This window comes from Mizuhopecten yessoensis, unplaced genomic scaffold, assembly GCF_002113885.1.
Source record: "Mizuhopecten yessoensis strain PY_sf001 unplaced genomic scaffold, ASM211388v2 scaffold4001, whole genome shotgun sequence".
Lineage (NCBI taxonomy): Eukaryota > Metazoa > Mollusca > Bivalvia > Pectinida > Pectinidae > Mizuhopecten > Mizuhopecten yessoensis.
In genome coordinates, this window is record NW_018405326.1 from 358,906 (window position 1) to 377,267 (window position 18,362).

At 37.4% G+C, this 18,362-nt stretch overlaps 1 protein-coding gene across 3 annotated transcripts in view; it reads right to left on the reverse strand.

Annotated features, from left to right (window-relative positions):
• Nucleotides 1–18,362, reverse strand: part of LOC110448326 (arrestin domain-containing protein 3-like) — a 66,487-nt gene that overhangs the window by 36,095 nt on the left and 12,030 nt on the right. For 2 of the 3 annotated variants that reach the window (XM_021494500.1, XM_021494501.1), the window contains exon 2: nucleotides 8,805–9,014. In XM_021494500.1, the coding sequence (XP_021350175.1) occupies nucleotides 8,805–8,934 (130 nt within the window). In that variant the 5' untranslated portion in view covers nucleotides 8,935–9,014. Of the gene's footprint in view, nucleotides 1–8,804; nucleotides 9,015–9,339; nucleotides 9,428–18,362 lie in introns of those variants that run through there. The other variant, XM_021494502.1, reaches the window with a different exon arrangement.

The following is an 18,362-nucleotide window of genomic DNA, read 5'->3' on the forward strand; positions in this document are numbered from 1 at the left end:
TCCAGTTGTCATATCTGTCTGTAACTCTAGATAGTTGTTCACATGTTCCAGTTGTCATATCTGTCTGTAACTCTAGATAGTTGTTCACATGTTCCAGTTGTCATATCTGTCTGTAACTCTAGATAGTTGTTCACATGTTCCAGTTGTCATATCTGTCTGTAACTCTAGATAGTTGTTCACATGTTCCAGTTGTCATATCTGTCTGTAACTCTAGATAGTTGTTCACATGTTCCAGTTGTCATATCTGTCTGTAACTCTAGATAGTTGTTCACATGTTCCAGTTGTCATATCTGTCTGTAACTCTAGATAGTTGTTCACATGTTCCAGTTGTCATATCTGTCTGTAACTCTAGATAGTTGTTCACATGTTCCAGTTGTCATATCTGTCTGTAACTCTAGATAGTTGTTCACATGTTCCAGTTGTCATATCTGTCTGTAACTCTAGATAGTTGTTCACATGTTCCAGTTGTCATATCTGTCTGTAACTCTAGATAGTTGTTCACATGTTCCAGTTGTCACATTTGGGTTACTGGTTTTGAATGTCAATTGTCACGTTGGCCTGTATCTCTTATTTGTTGTTTACACATAATTGTCACATGGGTGTTGTCACATCTGTCTGTAACTCTAGATTGTTGTTCTCACGTGTCCATTGTTCACGACGACGTCTCTTGTTTAAAGAAGGTATTGATTCCCTATTGCATGTTTTTGCGTCACAGCAAGGTTTAGACAAATCATCTGCCCATTATCACTAGAAATGGATTGTTTTAGATCACGATGAATTATCTTGTCTGTTTTTTATTGCTGCAGCCATACTTTAATAGTAGAGAAGACAACAATTTATATGGCCTGTATGCGAGGACAGTGAGAAAGCACTCGGCTTGTATTCTTACTTTCCTCTTACAGACTATTCCAGAGGTGTCTAACCCAAGAAAGAACATAGCAAATGTGTCTCCTGGGAGGAGCAACGATCTAGAGATATCTTCAGTTACCCAGCTGAAAAACTGCCAAATTTTAACCCTGGGCCCAAAAGGAAAATATATACGGTGAAGGTAAACACATGTTGTACAGGTCAAAACCCTGGGCCCAAAAGGAAAATATATACGGTGAAGGTACACACACATTGTACAGGTCAGGACCCTGGGCCAAAAAAGGAAAATATATACGGTGAAGGAACACACATGTTGTACAGGTCAAAACCCTGGGCCCAAAAGGAAAATATATACGGTGAAGGTACACACATGTTGTACAGGTCAAAACCCTGGGCCCAAAAGGAAAATATAAACGGTGAAGGTACACCACACACGTTGTACATGTCAGGACCCTGGGCCCGAAAGGAAAAAATATACGGTGAAGGTACACACACGTTGAATAGGTCAGGACCCTGGGCCCAAAAGGAAAATATATACGGTGATGGTACACATGTGATGGTACACATGTGTTGTACAGGTCAGGACCCTGGGCCCAAAAGGAAAATATATACGGTGAAGGTACACACACGTTGAATAGGTCAGGACCCTGGGCCCAAAAGGAAAATATATACGGTGATGGTACACATGTGATGGTACACATGTGTTGTACAGGTCAGGACCCTGGGCCCAAAAGGAAAATATATATGGTGAAGGTACACACACGTTGCATAGGTCAGGACCCTGGGCCCAAAAGGAAAATATATACGGTGAAGGAACACACACGTTGTACAGGTCAGGACCCTGGGCCCAAAAGGAAAATATATACGGTGAAGGTACCCACACGTTGTACAGGTCAGGACCCTGGGCCCAAAAGGAAAAATATACGGTGAAGGTACACCACACACGTTGTACATGTCAGGACCCTGGGCCCAAAAGGAAAAAATATACGGTGAAGGTACACACACGTTGTATAGGTCAGGACCCTGGGCCCAAAAGGAAAATATATACGGTGAAGGTACACACACGTTGTATAGGTCAGGACCCTGGGCCCAAAAGGAAAATATATACGGTGAAGGTACACACACGTTGAATAGGTCAGGACCCTGGGCCCAAAAGGAAAATATATACGGTGATGGTACACATGTGATGGTACACATGTGTTGTACAGGTCAGGACCCTGGGCCCAAAAGGAAAATATATACGGTGAAGGTACACACACGTTGTATAGGTCAGGACCCTGGGCCCAAAAGGAAAATATATACGGTGAAGGTACACACACGTTGTACAGGTCAGGACCCTGGGCCCAAAAGGAAAATATATACGGTGAAGGAACACACACGTTGTACAGGTCAGGACCCTGGGCCCAAAAGGAAAATATATACGGTGAAGGTACCCACACGTTGTACAGGTCAGGACCCTGGGCCCAAAAGGAAAAATATACGGTGAAGGTACACCACACACGTTGTACATGTCAGGACCCTGAGCCCAAAAGGAAAAAATATACGGTGAAGGTTCACACACGTTGAATAGGTCAGGACCCTGGGCCCAAAAGAAAAATATATACGGAGATGGTACACATGTGATGGTACACATGTGTTGTACAGGTCAGCACCCTGGGCCCAAAAGGAAAATATGTTACCCAGCTGAAAAACTGCCACATTTTAACCCTGGGCCCAAAAGGAAAATATATACGTTGAAGGTACACACACGTTGCATAGGTCAGGACCCTGGGCCCAAAAGAAAAATATATCCGGTGATGGTACACATGTGATGGTACATATGTGTTGTACAGGTCAGGACCCTGGCCCCAAAAGGAAAATATATACGGTGAAGGTACACAAACGTTGTATAGGTCAGGACCCTGGGCCCAAAAGGGAAATATATACGGTGAAGGTACACACACGTTGTACATGTCAGGACCATGGGCCCAAAAGGAAAATATAAACGGTGAAGGTACACCACACACGTTGTACATGTCAGGACCCTGTGCCCAAAAGGAAAAAATATATGGTGAAGGTACACACACGTTGTACATGTCAGGACCCTGGGCCCAAAAGGAAAAAATATACGGTGAAGGTACACACACGTTGAATAGGTCAGGACCCTGGGCCCAAAAGGAAAATATATACGGTGATAGTACACATGTGATGGTACACATGTGTTGTACAGGTCAGGACCCTGTGCCCAAAAGGAAAATATATACGGTGAAGGTACACACACGTTGTACATGTCAGGACCCTGGGCCCAAAAGGAAAAATAATACGGTGAAGGTACACACACGTTGAATAGGTCAGGACCCTGGGCCCAAAAGGAAAATATACGGTGAAGGTACACACATGTTGTACAGGTCAGGACCCTGGGCCCAAAAGGAAAATATACGGTGAAGGTACACACATGTTGTACAGGTCAAAACCCTGGGCCCAAAAGGAAAATATAAACGGTGAAGGTACACCACACGCGTTGTACATGTCAGGACCCTGTGCCCAAAAGGAAAAAATATATGGTGAAGGTACACACACGTAGTACATGTCAGGACCCTGGGCCCAAAAGGAAAAAAATATTCGGTGAAGGTACACACACGTTGAAGAGGTCAGGACCCTGGGCCCAAAAGGAAAATATACGGTGAAGGTACACACATGTTGTACAGGTCAAAACCCTGGGCCCAAAAGGAAAATATAAACGGTGAAGGCACACCACACACGTTATACATGTCAGGACCCTGGGCCCAAAAGGAAAAAAATATTCGGTGAAGGTACACACACGTTGAAGAGGTCAGGACCCTGGGCCCAAAAGGAAAATATATACGTTGAAGGTACACACACGTTGCATAGGTAAGGACCCTGGGCCCAAAAGGAAAATATATACGGGGATAGTACACATGTGATGGTACACATGTGTTGTACAGGTCAGGACCCTGGGCCCAAAAGGAAAAAAATATTCGGTGAAGGTACACACACGTTGAAGAGGTCAGGACCCTGGGCCCAAAAGGAAAATATACGGTGAAGGTACACACATGTTGTACAGGTCAAAACCCTGGGCCAAAAAGGAAAATATAAACGGTGAAGGTACACCACACACGTTGTACATGTCAGGACCCTGAGCCCAAAAGGAAAAAATATACGGTGAAGGTTCACACACGTTGAATAGGTCAGGACCCTGGGCCCGAAAGGAAAATATATACGGTGATGGTACACATGTGATGGTACACATGTGTTGTAAAGGTCAGGACCCTTGGCCCAAAAGGAAAATATATACGGTGAAGGTACCCACACATTGTACAGGTCAGGACCCTGGGCCCAAAAGGAAAAAAATATTCGGTGAAGGTACACACACGTTGAAGAGGTCAGGACCCTGGGCCCAAAAGGAAAATATATAAGGTGATAGTACACATGTGTTGTACAGGACAGGACCCTGGGCCCAAAAGGAAAAATATACGGTGAAGGTACACACTGGTTGTATAGGTCAGGACCCTGGGCCCAAAAGGAAAATATATGGTGAAGGTACACCACACACGTTGTACATGTCAGGACCCTGGGCCCAAAAGGAAAAAATATACGGTGAAGGTACACACACGTTGAATAGGTCAGGACCCTGGGCCCGAAAGGAAAATATATACGGTGATGGTACACATGTGTTGTAGGTGATAGTACACATGTGATGGTACACATGTGTTGTACAGGTCAGGACCCTGGGCCCAAAAGGAAAAATATACGGTGAAGGTACACCACACACGTTGTACATGTCAGGACCCTGAGCCCAAAAGGAAAAAATATACGGTGAAGGTTCACACACGTTGAATAGGTCAGGACCCTGGGCCCGAAAGGAAAATATATACGGTGATGGTACACATGTGATGGTACACATGTGTTGTACAGGTCAGGACCCTGGGCCCAAAAGGAAAAAATATACGGTGAAGGTACACACACGTTGTACATGTCAGGACCCTGGGCCCAAAAGGAAAATATAAACGGTGAAGGTACACCACAGACGTTATACATGTCAGGACCCTGGGCCCAAAAGGAAAAAAATATACGGTGAAGGTACCCACACGTTGAATAGGTCAGGACCCTGGGCCCAAAAGGAAAATATATACGGTGAGGGTACACATGTGTTGTATAGGTCAGGACCCTGGACCCAAAAGGAAAATATATACGGTGATTACATGTCAGGACCCTGGGCCCAAAAGGAAAATATATACGGTGATAGTACACATGTGTTGTACAGGTCAGGACCCTGGGCCCAAAAGGAAAATATATACGGTGATGGTACACATGTGTTGTATAGGTCAGGACCCTGGACCCAAAAGGAAAATATATACGGTGATGGTACACATGTGTTGTACAAGGTCAGGACCCTGGGCCAAAAAGTAAAATATATTGCTGCTGAAAACAAAAATTTGTTGCCTCAGGAATAACTCTTAAATAATGTAGAAGCAATAAAAAGTTATCTTTCATTTCGTTTTCATATTTAATTTCAATTTAAAGGACCATTAATGAAACATTATATAATGGTAAATAATTAACACAATAAACAGGTACCATCAAAAGCTTTATCTAGACCCAGTCTCCCCTCCCCCTTCCCCTCCCCCTTCCCCTCCCCCTGCCTTCCCCTCCCCCTGCCTCCCCCTCCCCCTCCCCCTCCGCTGGCCAAGTAGGATATGATAGATATTGTACAATAAACAGGTTAACAAACAGGTGAAAACAATCAAAAGGTAAGTAAAACAATTAACAGGTTAAACAATTAACGGCTAAAACAATAAACAACTAAAAAAATACAAGTAAACAAATAAACAGTTAAATAACAGGTAAACTAATAAACGGTCAAATAACAGGTAAATCAATAAACAATTAAAGAACAGGTAGACCAATAAACAGTTAAATAACAGGTAAAATAATAAACAGTTAAATAACAGGTAAAATAATAAACAGCAAAATAACAGGTAAAATAATAAAAAGTTAAATAGCAGGTAAAATAATAAAAAGTTAAATAGCAGGTAAAATAATAAACAGGTGAGAAAGTAAACAAGTGAACATAAACAGGTCAACATGAAATACAGTGTTATATAATCAGGCTGACTGTAACTATCATGAATTTAAGGGGGCTGCTATTTTGGAATCAGGATCAGGGTCCACATATATATGTCTCAGTAACTTTGTTTACAAACCAACAACTACTCTGCACCATGTGACATCTCCTGGCTCTATGTTAACTACGTAATACAGTGTTGGCCCTGTATCGGGTGTAACACATACATGTATGCATGAACGTGCTTGCTGTGCCATTGCTTCTGTGTTGAACAGTGGGTTTCAGTTGAGTATTGATTAGGAACCACACATCATACCCGGCTAATGGCAAACACATCCGAACACCCGACCTACCATTAGTTTGGCATTATTTAAACATCTTTTTTTTAAGCATGTTTATATCAGTAATGAAAAGGTAGTTACTAAACCAACCATGATTTACCAATACATTATTTTGAATTCAAGTGTAGCGGAACTGTACTGGGTCGATCGTCGGCGACATGATAGCTCAATTGGTAGAGCATCCGTCTAGAGTTCGGAGGGTCCCGGGTTCGAACCCCGATCTGGCCGTGCATTTTTCCTCTCCTGTTTAACATCCTTTAACCTATAATTTTATGAAAATTTCTGATTGAAATATACCACCATCACTAAAGTATATGTTTATGTTCTATATTACCCTGGATTATGACCCTACTGTATACGTTTATGTTCTATATTACTGTAGATTATGACCCTACTGTATATGTTTATGTTCTATATTACTGTAGATTATGACCCTACTGTATATGTTTATGTTCTATATTACCCTGGATTATAACCCTACTGTATATGTTTATGTTCTATATTACCCTGGATTATAACCCTACTGTATATGTTTATGTTCTATATTACCCTTGATTATGTCCCTGCTATATATGTTTATGTTCTGTATTACCCTGGATTATGTCCCTACTGTATATGTTTATGTTCTATACTACCCTGGATTATGACCCCACTGTATATGTTTATGTCCATATTACCCTGGATTATAACCCTACTGTATATGTTTTTGTTCTATATTACCCTGAATAATAAACCTACAGTATATCTTTATGTTCTATCTTCCCCTGGATTATACCCCTACATTATATCTTTATGTTCTATCTTCCCCTGGATTATACCCCTACATTATATCTTTATGTTCTATCTTCCCCTGGATTATACCCCTACATTATATCTTTATGTTCTATATTCCCCTTGATTATGTCCCTGCTATATATGTTTATGTTCTAAATTACCCTGGATTATAACCCTACATTATATCTTTATGTTCTATATTACCCTGGATTAGAACTCTACTATATATGTGTATGTTCTATATTACCCTGGATTATGACCCTTCTGTATATGTTTATGTTCTATATTACCCTGGATTATGTCCCTACTATATATGTTTATGTTCTATATTACCCTGGATTATAACCCTACTGTATATGTTTATGTTCTATATTAACCTAGATTATGACCCTTCTGCATATGTTTATGTTCTATATTACCCTGGATTATGTCCCTACTATATATGTTTATGTTCTATATTACCCTGGATTATGTCCCTACTGTATATGTTTATGTTCTATATTACCTTGGATTATAACCCTACTGTATATGTTTATGTTCTATATTACCCCCTGGATTATAACCCTACTGTATATGTTTATGTCCATATTACCCTGGATTATAACCCTACTGAATGAGTTTATGTTATATATTACCCTGGATTATAACCTCACTGTATATGTTTATTTTCTATATTACCCTCGATTATGACCCTACTGCATATGTTTATGTTCTATACTACCCTGGATTATGATCCCACTGTATATGTTTATTTTCTATATTACCCTGGATTATAACCCTACTGTATATGTTTATGTTCTATATTATCCCCTGGATTATAACCCTACTGTATATGTTTATGTTTTATATTACCCTGGATTATGTACCTACTGTATATGTTTATGCTCTATATTTCCCTGGATTATGCCCCTACTGTATATGTTCATGTTCTATATTACCCTGGATTATGTACCTACTGTATATGTTTATGTTCTATATTACTGTAGATTATGTCCCTACTATATATGTTTATGTTTTATATTACTGTAGATTATGACCCCACTGTATATGTTTATGTTCTATATTACTGTAGATTATGTCCCTACTGTATATGTTTATGTTCTATATTTCCCTCCATTAAAACCCTACTGTATATGTTTATGTTCTATATTCCCCTGGATTATAACCCTACTGTATATGGTTATGTTCTATATTACCCCCTGGATTATAACCCTACTGTATATGGTTATGTTCTATATTACCCCCTGGATTATAACCCTACTGTATATGTTTATGTTCTATATTTCCCTCCATTAAAACCCTACTGTATATGTTTATGTTCTATATTTCCCTCCATTAAAACCCTACTGTATATGTTTATGTTCTATATTTCCCTGGATTATGACCCTACTGTATATGTTTATGTTCTATATTTCCCTCCATTAAAACCCTACTGTATATGTTTATGTTCTATATTTCCCTGGATTATAACCCTACTGTATATGTTTATGTTTTATATTACCCTGGATTATGACCCTACTATATATGTTTATGTTTTATATGACTGTAGATAATGACCCTACTGTACATGTTTATGTTCTGTATTATGTTTTATACCCTGGAGTTTTACATTATCTTCTATTTGTGTGTTCGTCATTAATTGTTTTGAGGCCTTACAATGTTTTTCTATGTTCTCCGTTGCACAGCTGATGACGTATTTCAGTACAATGGTTCCTCCTCCTTTACCCTCCCAATCATTACCCCGGTTACAAACTTACCATGGACCTTGATGTTTTCTGTAACCCTAGCGATGACATTGCCCGTCAGCACCTCGCCAGCGTAATACACATCCTTGTCCAGTTCAATTTCGAACTTTTTCACGTAATCCATGGCGTGTACACTACTCATTGGACAGTCACTAAGAGTGGTCAGATCTCAGTGTTTAATCCTGACTTGGTCAGTATACATCCCAAATACGTCCAGATCCTCTACAATAAAAGAAAACAAAGTTTAAATAAACAAAAACATTTGGAATTACTCCATACACCTTTTTGAAGTCATCAACCCTTTTAGTTGGACACCTTATTGTTACATGAAGGATTGAAATATTGCGTATCTTTATCTTTTCTTTCAATCTCATTGTTTTATTCATTTATTTATAATTTTTTATCCGTTCCATGGTCACCTCCAGCTAGCCATTTATGACAACAGACCAAGTCACACGTATAACAGTATATCCGTTTTGTGACATTCCAGAAGGTTTGCACTACAAAAAGGAGTGTGACAAGGGCCCTTATTCTGAGATTTAATTACCCCAGAGAACACAAGGATTCGGACTTGATGTGTGCCACTCAGAACTGACCATAGCGAGCAGCGACACGCTCTGTATATAAGGTCCTCCACATCCAATAAACACTGGTGATGATAACAGACCAATGAAACATCAGGTAACATCAACTAATTGATGAAATTCAGGCGGAAGCACGATATGTGCTGATATCGTTTCCGCAATCTACAAATGTCAGGAACTAGTAAAATCAATAATATATTAAAATCATGCATAGATTGTTTGCAGCTGCCATATAAGAATTGGAATCAGGAAGTAATATACAATTTACAATGAGAAGAATAAAAAAAACCATAAATACATATTACAAATGTACATAAAACAGGATATAAGATCAGTGATCTGTTTAACATGTATTAAAATGAAATACACATCTGCCAGTACATATACGGGAAATGTGTTTATCAAAAACTAATTCAAAGAATTTCAGTTTGTAATATTTTGTGTATTTATCCATGTATTGTATGTACTTTATTTGACTGTGTATTGTATGTACTGTATTTAACTGTGTATTGTACGTAGTGTGTACTTAATTCCTATTGAAACTGACTTCCTCATAGCTTTAGCATTGAATTATATGAACTTGACAGTCAGTTCCTACTGAAAATGACTTCCTCAAATACTTAAACAATATTTTCTTAACAATTAAAGAAGGAAAGAGATAAAACCAACAACAGGATTCCCTAAACAATTTAAGAAATCGTAATACTGAAATGAAATGCGAGCTGACATTTCTACAACGATAAAAGTGCTTTTTTGATATTGCGTTGATGATGATATTGAAAACATCCTGTCATGTGACACGGATCAACTCACACGGCACCAATGAACACGTGTGAATCCGAGACCCCTATCACATCACATCCTGTCACATGACACCAACGACTGGACACGCCGTAGAATACAGTGCCATGTGTCATTACTGATTAATTATTCATGTAAATTTGCCTGCATTTTCATTAAAAAATACATTAGCACTTTGCATGTTATTTGGTAACGTGTTTTTGGGGAAACATTAAGAAGAAGCTGTATCCCATAAAAGCTGCGTGCAGATGTATCAAGGTTTTAAAACCCTAATGCAGGTGATGACCAATAAAATGCAGGTCACAGCATCATCAACGCAGGACACCGTGACAGTATGACCTCATCACCACCTGGATATAATATGGGTTTCAATATATTGTGTTACATGTTTTATTCTAATTTAAAAGCTTTTAAACATTTGTTGACTTTCTGCAACCAGTTGTTTTTATTAGCACTTTAATTTCCATAATACGTGCATTTTTTTTTTTTTTTTATTGAAATTTACAAACTCGAATGTTAGCTATGTTTACCTATGGAACATTCTGACTAAACACTGAGTGACGAAAAACATGCTTTTAAGGGGAACGACTGTATGTGTAGTGAAGGACTCTAAATGCTTTCCAAGATTTTGCATTTTTTTGTAGTTTAGTTTAAACATATTTTATTGTACAAATATACAAATGGATCGGACAACAAGTTATTACAACTTAATAGAGTCCTCTCCTCAATACATATTGTAAAAAAAGTGTATATGTTTTTGGGGAAAGGGAAAAGGATAGGTTGAGGAAGGAAATGTGGGGTGGGAGAGGGTGGGGGTGTTACCTAGAAAATTAAACTTGTAAACTGAGAAATCGATCCGCATTTTAATAAATTATAAATTATACAGATTTCATGACATGCATCCTGGTAGAGTAATTTCAAAATGAACAGAATCAATGTAACAAATAAATGAGGCAAAATAATGAAATACAATTTCATAAACACACATAACAACTTACACATAAATAAGAATAGAAAATTAATTATAACTATCAAAACCTATTGCTGGATTGATGTAATGATGCACATACTGACGTTGTTTTCTACCGAAAGTTGACTATTTCCAAACAAAAGTAGTTCTAAATTAAAATCAACATGCAAGGCATTCAAATTTAGGAGCCGGGTATGTCTTTCGTTGTTAAAAAGTAAGCACTCACAAAAAAAGTGAAAGGCATTTTCACAGGGATGGCCACAATAACAAACTGAACTATCAACCAGATTTACTCTAAAAAGATCATAGTTAAGTGGACTACACTGATGTCTAAGTTTAGTATGCAAAATGTTCAATTTACGTTCACCGAAACCTAAGTAAATTGGTGGAGGAGATTGTACATTTGAAGTTAATGAATTTTTAAAAGAATGTAATGAGGGCAATGATCGTACTGAAAGGTCCAATGAATTCCAACCGCGAAGAGTTGATGGTATAAAAGATAAATTTGTTAGAGAAAGCCTGAAAGGACGAATTCTATAATCATCATTGTTTCTAAGGGTATAACGGTTATTTTCTGCAACGGAAGATGGCAATAGAGAATTTAAATAGTCTGGAGTCAATTTGTTGTGCATTTTATACAAAAGTTGGAGTTTTCTGCATTTTCTTCTATTCGAAAGAGTTTCTAGACCAGTTTCAAAAAGTAAGTCTTCAATTCGGGCATATGAAGGAAGACCAGTTATAATACGAGACGCTTCTCTTTGGGCTTTCTCTAACATTTCTGTTTCATAAGTTTTACAACCATCCCACAATTCACATGCATATTCTAAAACCGGTAAAATGAATGATTTATAAATCTTTAAAAGATTATCACGATTTAAGTATTTTAGTCTACGTAAGACGTTGACTTTTTTCATAACTGAAGTATATATTGCACAAATATGATCCCCCCATTTTGCACTTGAATTAAAAATTACACCTAAATGTTTATGATGATCAGTAAAATTTAAAAATTCGCCATTAAATTCTAATTGTAAATCTTCATCAATTTCAATCAAGTTTGAAACAAAAAATACCTCAGTTTTTTCTGGATTGAAAGTTACTAACCAAGTTTGTGACCATGCATTAAGAGACTCGAGATCTCTATTCATAACCGTTTGGATTTCTAGACATGAAGAGGATGATTTTAACAAAGAAGTATCGTCTGCAAAGATTCAAACACGTCAGCAATATCATTAATATAGATAAGAAACAAAAGAGGTCCAAGAATCGAACCCTGAGGAACACCTGCTTCAATGACACTTAAGTCGGAGTAAGAAGAATTCAAAAAGACTCTTTGATGCCTCTGAAATAGGTAATTTTCCAACCAGTGATACAATTCCCCTGAAATTCCATAGGATTTTAACTTAATCATCAAACCCTTATGCCAAACCCTATCAAAAGCCTTAGAAATATCGCAGAATACCATACATACATGTTCTTTTTCCTTCTAGAGCAATACAGATGTTATGATAAATTTCAATGAGCTGATATACAGTAGAATGACCAGGAAAAAAACCAGACTGGTGCTTATAAAAAAGTGAGTTTTCAATAAAATAATTATGCAAGTATTTGAAAATTACCCTCTCAAACACTTTTCCAACTGTAGATAATAAGGAGATTGGCCTGTAGTTAGAGGGATAATGCCTGTCACCTTTTTTAAACAGTGGCATAACTTTGGCTGTTTTCCAAGAGATTGGGTAAACACCAGACGATAAAGACTTATTAAAAATGATTTCAAGGGGAACACAAACTGTTTCTGATGTGTTTCTGAGCATATGGTGACTGATTCCATCCTCACCCGAGGCCTTACCAAGCTTCAATATCTGTAAAATATCTCGTATTTCATTATTATTGGCTCTAATGTACCTAAGACTCTTGTCAGTTTTTGGTTCGATGAGAGGAACCACAGTGTTTCTGTCATCTACACGAGTTATATTACAAAAATAGTCATTTAATAAATTAGCTTTGTTTTCGTCACTAGTAACCACATTGTCAGAAACAGGATCTACAAGAGTAGGTATAGATTGTGTAGTACCAGACGATAGCATTAACCTTTTGATGAGCTCCAATAAGCTTTTGAATCAGAGGACGAGTACTCTTCAATAATATCATGAACATTTTCATAAAATAATTTACGGGCATATTTTTTCATGTTATTGACCTTATTCCGTTGAGATTTGAATTTGTTGATGTTCGAAAGATGTTTGGTCGACCTCGCAAATTTATGTAACTTATCTCTAATTTTTATTGTTTTTCTAAATTCAGAGGTCATCCAAGGTTTATCATTAGGTCTCATAGTTACATCTTTTGATGGAATACATATATTTGCAAATTTTAGGAACGTATCAGTAAAACGATTACAGACAGTATCAACTGAATCACAATTTTAAAAAAGTTCATTCCAACTATAATCAGAAATAAGATAATTTAATCCGTCAAAATCTGCCCGCTTATACAGCCAATTTTTCGCTTAAAAATAGGTTTGACAATACAGGGAATATCAATGCAAACAATACAACCGTCATGGTCACTCCATGATTTGTCTATAGTTATAACAGAAGAATCAATACAAGAAAGCGAGTCGGTTAAATGTATAGGATCAAGAAGACTAGATCGAGTCGATCCAATACGATTTGGTTCATTGATAACATTTGATACACTAAAGGAATTTATATTATCAAGAAAAACATGGTTACGAGATGCAGTTAATACGTCGACATTAAAATCCCCCGTGATTAAAACATTTGGTGAAATATCTAGAGCATGGTTTAAAGACGTACGTAAATTGTCCCATTTTTTTTTGTATCCTGCAGGTCAGCTATACTGAAAATGCAATAGATACAAATGCCCGTTGGGATGTATAAAAGTGTGCCTGATACGACCTTGAGTTCGCAGTCTGACCTGCGGGTGACTTGACTGGTCTGTGATTCTTGCAATAATTTGATTTTCTGTCTGTTTTTTTCAGCTAAGGGGGACATTCAAGAAACAAAGGTTTGTTTGTTTCTGAATCAGTTTTGCTACACATAGTATTTCCTTTTGGAAAAAATAAAATTAATTTCAACAAAATTGCTCTGCTTTACCAATTCATGGCCTTGACATAAGTGACATTAACCCATTCACCCCTGAAATTCCATGATGAACTACATTTGAACTCTTCCAATTCAAAGGTTGGAATAGTACATTATGAAATTTCAGGGGTGAATGAATTAAAGTTGGTCAAATCATGGACACAGTTATCATGTGATATCTACCAAGTGTCCCTGTATGGAATGGAGACTCCCAATATTGTAATTTCATTTCTTTTGAAATCATCAGAATTCCCTACATCTTGTATTTTGATCAGAATGATTCACTGCATACAGCAAGGTAATCTCAGCTATTTTATGACATCAATATGTCATTTTTAAAAGCATCTTTGAGAAAACTTCAGATTTTGTTGTAATGTTTGCACCAGGAAAAATATAGGGGATGTACGTTTTATGTATGTGCATTTCAAATTAAAACACAAAACAGTAACTCTGTACCTAGAATCAATAGAAAAAAGCTATTCTTTGAGTTTTACTGAGAAATCCTAACCTCCAGATCCAGAACGAGGAGGACAGAGAAAAGAGTTGTATATTCGATCAATGAATCTGAAAGGCTAACAGACTGAGGACATGATATGTAACATGGCGGACTGAGACCTCAAAGGTCATCATGCTCTGGGACATTGGGAATACTCCTCTGAACACAGAACGCTTTTGACATACTCATCAAAGAATATATATAAAAAAGCTGGGAGAAATTTGATTTTAGATAGATGACTCTTGTGGAAATGGGATATTGTTTTAGGTTTTTATGATGTAAAATCTATACGCAATGTGCGGACACTTGAGTACGCCACGCTGATCATAAAGACACTACCACACCGTACATCCAATATCATTTGTCGACGTTCATGAATAATTCATCAGCTAATTAGGCACAATTGGACCTAGGTACTTAGTAATCTAGCTGACTGATGTTTGAAAAATGTACATAGATGTGATGGGTCCATCAGACACCCAGTGGTAGAATGTTAATTAAGATCATTCTTTCCTATCATATCTCTTCAGAACACTGTACAAACCATCCACAAGTGATACTGCGGAATAGGTGAAGGGATTCATTTATATATATAGCAGGAAAACACATTCAGTTCTCTTTAAAGCATTAAATGGTACATTTGATATACATGTATTATTGTATGTATTATTATATATATATATACATTGATGACAGTATCGCAGATGGTGGAAACATAATGTGATAGAAACAATGTTAGATCAAGGTGTAGCTGACACAGGTTAAGTTTACGAGTTTAATATCTTCAATAAGATTCATCAGTTTGGAAAAATGTGATAGTAAAGTTTTTACTTTCTACACAAACAATATACGTATTAAACATGTTGCAATGTTTCAAGCCCTACTGGTCCCTTGGTCAAGCTATGACTGAGGGAGCAATTTTTGTTTTGTTTTTACCTGTACAACGATGTGACGAAATTGTATATATTTTATGTCACGTTTCGACAATCAAGTTTAACCCACTGTAGCCCTATAACATATGATACCTTCATACTGTCAATTAATTTTAATGAAAAAAGGGGCCGGAAAAGTGTTTTTAGTCACTTGTAACTTTCCACTTTGCTTCATTAAGGGATCATCTAGCTCCTATTAAGTCGTGAAAAATATCTTCTTTAATCAGTAAATTATTCCTGCTGATTTTTTCTTAAAATCATAAAATGTTCCATCACTAAAATAGATTGTTCAAAATCTTCCAACAAAATGCAATGGAACAAAACAATATACATATCTATCCATTGCTTCTACATCACCTGTCCCAGTAAAGCATTCAAAATTCTAAGCTCTGATTAAACAAATCGCTGTTAAGTACAACTTCAAATATTGATATTATTTACAAAAAACAGTTGGGTAACAGTCATGCTTCAGAAATGGCAGAACTATAAATGTGCTTACAAATATCATTAAACAAGACTTCCAAATGATTGAGACTTTGATCCGGAATGAAAGTAGACAGTAATAGATTGAAGTGGTAGCCAGTGGCACTTTACAATCAATTCCATACTTGGCTGATGCGAACAAGCAAGGGTCAATTGGAGTCATGGTCACACTGTGTTAGAATTAGGTCAGGATTGGATTAGCACGGTCCAGTTACATGGTGGTCTTATATGGAGAGTTTGTGGCCCAAAAGCTGGATTTCTTATGATTTCTAATGATGATGATTGATGGAATGTTGTCCCATTAATAGCTTAGGTTATATAAGGATGTGCCTCCATGTGTGTAATGTATGTGTGTAATGTATGTGTGTAATGTATGTGTGTATGTGTGGTGTAAGTTCGTGCAATTGCTTCCTGAAAATAGTGCGGATCTGATGCCGGCTGAGGAGTGCTACCTAACTAAAATAAATTACTGGAGGCACCCAGCGAAGTGCTTCACCAGGTCACATATAACAATAGTAAAATAAATTACTGGAGGCACCCAGCGAAGTGCTTCACCAGGTCACATAACAATAATAAAATATACTGACAATGGGTAAACCAGTTTACAAATGTTTGAGTTTGGTGGCAATATTTTCTAGACTGCCGGAGTTGCCGTGGGGACGAACTGTGCCCGTCTGTTAGATGACTTGTTGTTATAAGAGGCTTTTTGAAGTTGTTGTACCAGGTGAACTACAAATTACACAAATATAGTAACCATCATACAGCATTGCCACTAAAAACCTGCCACAGCTATGAAAGCCATGACCTAATTGTTGATGCCATCATTACATAACATGACGTCCTAGTTGAAATGTTAGAAACCACTGACCTTCCCCAGGAAAGGTTGGACAGTCACACAAGAAACCACTGACCTTCCCCATGAAAGATTGGACAGTTACACAAGAAACCACTGACCTACCCCAGGAAAGATTGGACAGTTACACAAGAAACCACTGACCTTCCCCAGGAAAGATTGGACAGTCACACAAGAAACATTAACTTGTTTGAAATAATGCTGAATTTTGATGAGTTAACTGATTAATTTAAGAAAATTAAATGTTTCACAAATTGCAAATGTAAGTACTTTCAATTTCATAGCCCTTCATGTTGAATTTGCCTTTGTCCAGTTGGCTAGTATATTGCCTATGATTGCCTATTGAAAATGTGTCCTCAGCTATGTATGAGAAGCAATTCAAATGTCACTCTCTACAATGTAACGATCCCATCTCGAAAATGTTCCCACCACCAAAAATATTCTGATTTAGAGTAACATCAGCTAGCCAGTAATGTGTGGTGTAATGTAGTTTTAATTCTGTGTTTACTGCCTTTGATCGACTCTTGTAGGAGGACAAATAACATCTGCGCTAATTAAGAAACCAATTAACTCGAAGAATGTGGAGCCCATATTAACCGTTCCACATGCCTGTCGTCAGGGCCAGACAGAGCCAGGTGTTATCAGCTGAGAGCCGTAGTTTCGTATAATTGATAACTCATCACATTGATCTTATTGAGCTTTTTTCCATGGCAATAAATGCACATTTGTCGATTATCGCAAAAACGGAGTATGGATTTGTTAACACTATCACGTGACAAATACTGTGAAAGCGTAGTTTTTGTAACTAATTTCCATTCTCTTTCATTACTGGTCAGTCATCAAGCTGATATTGGTGAAGCTTTAATAATAAACTTTAATATAAAAAAATAAAGGATGAAGAGCCAGAAATCATATTCCTAAAAGCTTACCGGTAAGTAGCATTTTAGTTGAAATCTTAATCTAAATCAGAAGCAAATTATGAATAATAAAAGTGTACCTTTCCAGTATAAGGAACAGTTCAAAAATGTTGACTGTAGTTAGAAATGCTGTTCTTGTATAAAAGGCCAAGACACATAGTATGACTGTATCAGTCAACTTAGTTGTGAATATGGATATCAGCACATCAAAAAGAAAAGCTACCAAGGACGAGCATTCTTCCAGGAGGGAATCAGCAAGGGAGTTCAGTCACAGATGTCTGAATCACAGAGTTCAGTCACGGATGTCTGAATCACAGAGTTCAGTCACGGATGTCTGAATCACAGAAATCAGTCACAGATGTCTGAATCACAGAGTTCAGTCACGGATGTCTGAATCACAGAGTTCATGAGTTAAGCTGTGACCGTG